The 7,970-nt window shown below is 33.0% G+C and overlaps 3 protein-coding genes across 4 annotated transcripts; 2 read left to right on the top strand and 1 right to left on the bottom strand.

Annotated features, from left to right (window-relative positions):
• Positions 1-361: 361 nt before the first annotated feature.
• Positions 362-1,994, top strand: LOC123692459 (zinc finger matrin-type protein 2). Of its 2 annotated transcripts, none has more exons than XM_045637208.1 (3): positions 362-601; positions 673-914; positions 1,694-1,994. In XM_045637208.1, the coding sequence occupies exons 1-3, from the start codon at positions 475-477 to the stop codon at positions 1,931-1,933; spliced, it is 609 nt and encodes a 202-aa protein (XP_045493164.1). In that variant the 5' UTR covers positions 362-474; the 3' UTR covers positions 1,934-1,994. The 2 variants fall into 2 exon arrangements, with proteins under 2 accessions (XP_045493164.1, XP_045493165.1); XM_045637209.1 differs by having other exon boundaries at positions 364-589.
• Positions 1,995-4,498: 2,504 nt separating this feature from the next.
• Positions 4,499-6,366, top strand: LOC123692857. The gene is made up of 3 exons (XM_045637656.1): positions 4,499-4,729; positions 5,032-5,050; positions 5,892-6,366. Exons 1-3 carry the CDS (start codon positions 4,667-4,669, stop codon positions 6,062-6,064), a joined length of 255 nt encoding a protein of 84 aa, XP_045493612.1. The 5' UTR covers positions 4,499-4,666; the 3' UTR covers positions 6,065-6,366.
• Positions 6,367-6,402: 36 nt separating this feature from the next.
• LOC123692855 lies at positions 6,403-7,587 on the bottom strand. The gene has a single exon (XM_045637655.1). It carries the CDS (start codon positions 7,338-7,340, stop codon positions 6,654-6,656), a length of 687 nt encoding a protein of 228 aa, XP_045493611.1. The 5' UTR covers positions 7,341-7,587; the 3' UTR covers positions 6,403-6,653.
• Positions 7,588-7,970: the final 383 nt, after the last annotated feature.

The raw sequence follows: 7,970 nt of genomic DNA, 5'->3' as shown, positions 1-7,970 counted from the left end.
TACTCGCACCGCTACATAGCTTAGCATTGGTGGAAACGGTTACACTACAGATATTACATTTTCGCAGCATAGCTGCATAGCCACGCACATCTCTGGTGGATAAGCACCCTAACTCATACACAACTTATATATTTTTTACTTATGAATTAGTTTTATAAAAAAAATATTTTGTTTGGGCTTTTCAGCAAAAATATACAATGTCACGAACAAACATATTTTTTAATTAATTTCGTGCGATTTCAAGCAGTAATAATTCTTCTCGGTTGACGGTTCTCGGAGAATGAACATGTCGGTCTGTGAATGGGTAACTTTATTTTATTAGTCTGTACGACAGAAAGAGAATGACGTTTCGGCCATTGACATTGACATTTTTTTTTGTGTCAAAATACAAAATATAGGTGTCGAATTTTGTTCATTTTTTAATCAAAATAAGCATAATAATTAGAAGTTCAAGGTATAATTACAGCTGCGAAAATGAGTATGAGACCGGATGATCATCGTAGAAAATGGGATAAAGATGAGTTTGAGAAAATTGCTGTCGAGAGACTACAAGCGGAATTGGAGGAAGAAGAACGCTCAAAGAAAAAGGGTAAGATTATAGGTAATTATTTAATTATGGCACAATAATGTATTATTAATGATCAAACATCAAAACAAATTTTATTGTTCCAGCTCCACCAGTTAAACGAGAACTTCTCAAACAACGTGATTATAAAGTTGACTTAGATTCAAAACTAGGAAAAAGTGTTGTAATAACAAAAAACACACCTACCTCACAAACTGGTGGCTATTACTGCAATGTATGCGACTGTGTTGTCAAGGACTCTATTAACTTTCTTGATCACATTAATGGCAAAAAACATCAAAGGAATCTTGGTATGTCCATGAAAATTGAACGAAGCTCATTGGATCAGGTAAATTTCAATGTTTGTATGTTTATGTTTAAAATGTGAATTTTATTAAATTGGTACAATAAGCTTATTTATTTTATGAACAATAAATAAATCCTATTGTTATAACTACAAACTTTAGTATCTTTTATATTTATTATTATACAGTAAAACCTGTTTAAGACGATTTTCCAGGGACTCAATCAAAAACGCGTCTTAAGCGGGAAAGCGTAATAAGCGGGAAATAAAAAACGGACTACTACATACATATTATGCATTAATATTTATTATGGTTTTTCGGATGTATGTATATTGTACATTTAAACATAATGTACCTACGTTATACAAAATGTCGTGTATTTAAAGAAGTTACATCGCGTCTTAAATTATTAACTGCTGATAATGCCGATGGGCGTGTGTCAATATCGGAGTTGACACATCTTCTTCTTGATCATTACCACTTTGAGCCTCTTCTTGAGTGTTATTCACACTCTCAATAAGATCTTCAATAGATTGAATTTCTTATGATGATACATTATCATCGATAAATATCCAGGAAACCACTGCAAGCAGTCATCGCGTCAGTTCAGTCAGTTGGGTTTGAGTCGGCCGCAGGGACTGATGCAAAATGGCGTATTATACGAGAAATCGTATTAAGCGTGATCGTATTAAACGGGTTCTACTGTAATTACAAAAAAAAATAGATCTGATTTGAGACACATTTTATGTCTTTATGGTGTTATATTTCCATATCTTTCAAATACATACACAATTATTTACTTACAATAAAAACAACATTTCAGGTTAAAGCACGGTTTGCACTAAACAAACGTAAACTAGAAGAGAAGAAAAAGGAATATGAACTGGACACTCGGCTAAAAGAAGCTGCAGAAGAGGAGGCAAGACTGAAAGAACTCAGACGCGAACGTCGCCGAGACAAAAAACGTAAACTACAGGAAGACGATGACACTGAAGACACTCCCGCACAGTCGGAATTAGCTCAGATCATGGGATTTTCTGGTTTTGGGGCGACAAAAAAATGATCCCTTAATTTTATTAGAATAAGATATATTCAGTATGATGAATAAACAAATTCTCTTTGGCTTTTACTCTATCATTGGGTGATATCCTCATAGCTGATAGGGGTGATCCTGGGTGAACCTAATTTAAAAAAAATTAAGATGATATAAATATTAAATTATCTGATGAATAAGCATGGAAATGTTGTTGGAGCTCTCTAATATATTTCTCATAAGTCATAATGATTCATAATTTGTATCAAGCTTCACCTTTTTAGTCAAAACTGCTTTTCTCATGCCATTAATGTTATTATTTATATACCATTATTAGTTTCATACCCGGTAAAACGCGACCTCGTTACAAGACTTCGCAATTTTGTCTGTCACCAGGCGAAGAACGAAAAACGACGTTAAGCATTGGTTTGCGCGGTCTTAAATTGGATGGGTCCCATCCAATTTAAGACCGCGCAAACCTGCGCACCCATCCGGTGGGTGTAGATTCTTTTAATGCTAAGACCCTGAATGAACACTGCGAGATACACAAGCCAATTAATAAAATATTAGTAACATTTTCAGTTGCATGTCGACTTCTGAATGCAAGTTTGCAATCAGAAGTTGGATCATACAATTAGTGATAACTGCGTTAAAAACAACCGACTTCAAACTTGCACTTGCAAAATTTACAAATACCTACAGACAAAAATGCTCATAAAATAAAAACTACTGGTCCTATCCGAATAAAATTTTTATGGGACCAATTCGACACCATCCCGCATAGAACAAAAAAAGAATCACGTAAATCGGTTCAGAAACCTCGGGAGTAATCGGTGTACATACATAAAAAAAAAAAAAAACATACCGGCCGAATTGATAACCTCCTCCTTTTTTTTGAAGTCGGTTAAAAATGTAAATTTTGCAATATTGAAGTAGTTACTTACTATCTGTATACATATTATATGCACGCTATGAGTAACCTACCCCTTCGTTTTATGGAACGCCGCGTTTACTCAGTTGCTTTCAAACAAACATCTTAATCTTAATTTCTCATATCGGTCTAATTTTCTGTGAGACCAGATTAATCTTAAAAACGGCTAAACAGATTTTAATGAGACATACACAAGAGGGCGTTATAGTACTATTTTTTCCACAAAATCAAGATATACGAGACAATAAATATACCTAGGCACAAACGAATGCATGACGTCTGTGTTTGCAGCCTTATGCAATGTTTCTGACTAATCTCTTTAAATAAACTCTAGTGCTTTTCACAGTTTGTTTTGATAGTCATCAGCATAACTAGCCACCTATTGTGCAGAAGCTATCATGTGTAACAAAGGTCACTACTATTCACTATTCAAATATCCGTTATGCATTCATACTTCATACTAGTACTTGTATGACTATTCTAACCACATAAGTTTTTTTATACATAATATATTTATCGTTATACCTAGTTAATATTCTTATCACCAGGAATTCCTAAATGATAAATACCTAGTTGCTTACAAAATGCAATACTTACGTACTTACTTAATTTTAGTTTTATTCTTCTACGTAGTTAGGTACCTGCTACCGTTATTTTTAAAAATTAATAGACGTACCAAGTTTAAAATCAAATACATACCTATAACGCCATATAATATTGTTAATCCTCAGTCTGTAATCTATTAATATTATAAAGCTGAAGAGTTTGTTTGTTTGAACGCGCTAATCTCAGGAACTACTGGTCCGATTTGAAAAATTCTTTCGGTGTTAGATAGCCTAGCTAGCCATTTATCTAGGAAGGTTATAGGCTATATTATTAATTATTATATCATCAAGCTAAGGCCAACAGGAGCTGAGCAGGAGCGGGTGAAACCGCGGGGAACAGCTAGTGAGTGATAAAAATACTTATGTTCTAAGTTTTAACTCCTTATTAAATGTATTTTAAGTATAAAATTTGAATGAATGAATCGTAATGAATTTGATTGGAATAAAATATTTAAGCACTTTGACATTCAAAATATTATATTAAAATTTAAAATTATTATTATATACTTAATAAAATAGTTTAAAATTATATAACTATTATTTTTCAGCAAATTGACATAGGGTGTTGCTCAGATTACAAAATAAAAGATTTGTAATCTAAGGGGTGTTGTATTTTCCTGTTATTGGAGGTGACCATTTTGTATTCAATTGTAAGCTATGTAGGTAAGTAAAATAATATATATAGACTGTATCCGTTGTTGGAAAATCATAAATATAAATAAATAAATATATTTTACTTTCATAGTGTTGGGTTTTCATGGCAAAAAAAATTAGGAAACTCGGTAACTACCTACCTAGTCCTTTTCCAAGGCTTTGTCTATCAAATCACAAATATCATCAAAATCGGTACAGTAGTTCAGGCACAGGTTCAGGTTTAAAAATAGTCTCCGACTTACTTTTTACTTATTAATTAATAGAACAAAACTGTAGTTATATTTTTATTGTAAAGGCTTTTTAATTTTTTACGTTAAGGTAGCTAGGAGTTTGGTGCCGAATGTTTTTTTTTTTTAAGTTTTACTGCAGCTGCTACGAGAATTAAATAGGTAACACAACAAAATTTTGAGCCACAGTAATACATACAATGGTAATATCTAAATATATGTAACCAGTGATTACAAGTCATGATTTCCGCTACGATCGTGTAACCACGCCTTCCTATAAAACGCAAGTTCAAAGTCAGGAGGGCTGTTGTGGTAAATGTGAGTGTCACCATTAAGGTCGACCATAATGAAGTACATACTTGTGATTTTAGGATTGCTATATTTCTTTTGCATCAGTTCTGCGTTTCAAGTAAGTAAGATTTTTAATCTGGTAAATATCTATGTATTTCCAATGCAATCTGAATAAACTGACTCCTTTAATCTGAGTTATCTAATTATAGGTAAGTAGGTAGTTACCTACTGTTACTTAAATAAAAAATGAAATTAATCACTGAAATGTTACTAATTAGTTGTTAATTACATAAACGCATACTATATACTTAGGTACTTACTTATTATATTGTTATTATCGATATATCAAATCTGCTGAAAAAAAACAATGTTTTAATTTATTATCCTCTTTTGTATTGAATTCCTATTTTATTTTTTCAGATATCATACGATTCTCCAAGTAAGTATTAATCTATGAGCTGAAGAGTTTGTTTGTTTGTTTGAACGCGCTAATCTCGGGAACTACTGGTCCGATTTGAAAAATTCATTCGGTGTTAAGGCTGGTTCACACTTTGATTAGTGCGAGTGCAGGTGATTAGTGCAGGTGTTTAGTAACTACGTGTGGACAGCGACTGTTTAGTGCAAGTGTTTAGTAGGCTGTGTAGTAAAGTGAATAGAAGCGTGTTCTATTTTTTTGCGAGTGGACTGCGAGTAGCCACGTCCCGCGCGCCCTCCCTTCCCCCTCACTCGCAGTGTGCCTGCCTAAACACGTCTGGACACGAGTGTTTAGTGTTTAGTGTTTAGCGTAGTGTGTAGCGTCGCGAATTGCACCATTGACCTGCACTCCCACTAATCACCTGCACTCGCAGTTGAATTGGACACTACTCGCACTACACACCTGCACTCGCACTAATCACCTGCACTCACACTAATCAAAGTGTGAACCAGCCATTAGATAGCCCATTTATCGAGGAAGGTTATAAGCTATATATCACCACGCTACGACCAACAGGAGTGGAGCCAAGGGGGTGAAAATATGATTCTTGAGTCTGGTATTAGTTGCGAGGCCAGAGAGTGACATAGGCTACAATCCCATGGGGATTTCATTTGACCACGGATTATTTTTTTAGTTTCAGTTGGAATGCCTGTAACTTCAAAGTAGCTGCGTGTCTGTCGGCTGAATCTAACTAAACAGAACGATAAATCTTATCATCATAATATTACCTATTAACTACGCTGTTTCATGAACTTACGAAAATTGTGATAGTCCTACTTATTTAAATACATAATAATATTTTCAGACAATTTTGGAAATTCCTTAGCTCGGGAAAAAAGACAATTGGAAGATTTAGATGCTGATGAATTTTCATCTGGACTAACAAAAGATGCCCAAGAAGAACCAAGTTTTTGGGATAGAGTTGTCAAAGTAGCTTTGAGATTATTTAACAAATTTATAGAATGGCTTAATACATAAAAATATGTTGGATACTAATAAACTTTATCCAGTAATAACCAGTATTGTTAAATCAAACCAGTTATAATTCTGACTGAAATTGAAAGATAAAATATAAATGTTGGCGATTTATTATAATATTATTGAATAAAAAAAATGTTTTCTTACCCAATACCAGAGATAATATAATACTACATATATTATTACCCAATACTAATTTCTAAGTCAGTTTTATATAATATATTATGCAGTATTGTAGTGTGGTAGAACATAATTACCTATGTGGAAAAGCTTCATGAGGTCACAGAATAATAACTAGTAGTACCTACTACTAATGAGGTGTTAAAATAAACAACTTGTTGGTTAATACATTATATTTAATTTTCTTAAATTACCTACTATCACAAATTACTTATAGCTTATACTATTTTATAATATGCATGTTCTGCAATATCACATCTAATTATTAATTTGAATACAAAAAATATACCGGCCGAATTGATAACTTCCTCCTTTTTTTTAAGCCGGTTAAAGAAATAACTATTTCCTGTGTTTTACAATAAATAGATCAGAACAATCATATTTTTATAAGTTTATTTACCAATAATAATCACGAAGAACTATGTAATGATTTTAAATACTGCTCCTCAATATTTAGTGGATTATACTGCCCTTGATTAGCCAAGTATTTAATAGTTGTAAACTCAGTACTATTGGAAGCTTGTGAATTAATTTTTATCCCTTGATCAAATAAATTCATATCTTTAATTAGTTTTTTGAGTGTCTGAGGTTTTAGAAAAGATTTACTTGCAACGGCGATATCATAGAGGCATTTTTCAAAGATAGCTTTGATAAACTTATTTTCTGGTAATGGCTTTCCTTCCAAGGCATTTGCCAAGTAACTGTAAGCTGCTTTAAAATCAACTTTATTAGTACAAACCACAGGCGGTTTATCTTCGAATTCAGCAATTAAACGCAATGCAAGAGCTATTTCAGTATTTAATTCATCAAACGATTTTGTATCCGTTAGTAATTTCGCCCAACTTGCGATAGGTGCTATAGATGCATTTGCTGTTCGTTTCTTTTTCTTACTTAGCACCGCAGGGTTCTGTAATGCTTTCCGATTGTAAAATTTGATTGCGTCTTTTATTTCTTTTGTAGTTTTAGAACATATAAAACTTTGAATCTGATCTATGTCCGAACACCCATATTCGTTTAAAGCTTGCAATAATTGGAATTTTTCTTCCTTTGTCCAACCCTCCAATGTCCTAGATTCAGTATCAGAATTATTATCCATCTTCAAATAATTATATTGACTATTTAATTTTATGAAAAATTACAAAGAAACCACAAACTGTAAATAGAAAAAGTTTATTTTTCTCAAAAATTGTTAGTTGACAATTTCACAAATAAAGCACAGATTATACATCGCTGAATGCTGATTTGACAGAACTTGATATAGATTATTAATTAAACCTGACTTTGACTAAAGCTACCCATCAACGAAGGTACAAAAATCACATTTTTATAGTCTTATTGCAAGTTGTTAAATTATCACAGTTCGTGGTTCATTAGAAATAGGAAGTTACTAAATGGGTTTTTTGGTAACTGGTTAGTGATAATGGCACTTCCAGATACTAACGTGGAGTTTAATGAACGTGAATTAAAATGTGGACAGCTTTCGCGTTGTTCACGTGCATTCCCGTGTTCCCTGACTAGTCGGTAGGTATTTATTCCCACGACAGGTTTCGCGTTTACGCATACAAACCCACATTTGCAATCGTCCATTTTACGACGGATGATTTCGAGCATCAAGAGTAGTATAGGATAGGAAAAGTCTTCTCTAATCGGTCAAAACGAAATTTTTAAGGATTTCAATTTTTAGGCAGTATTTTCTAATAATAACTAGATTTCGTCGATCGTCGAT

The sequence above is a fragment of the Colias croceus genome, chromosome 6, assembly GCF_905220415.1.
Source record: "Colias croceus chromosome 6, ilColCroc2.1".
NCBI classification, from domain to species: Eukaryota; Metazoa; Arthropoda; class Insecta; order Lepidoptera; family Pieridae; genus Colias; species Colias croceus.
This window is presented reverse-complemented; position numbering and strand designations above follow the sequence as displayed.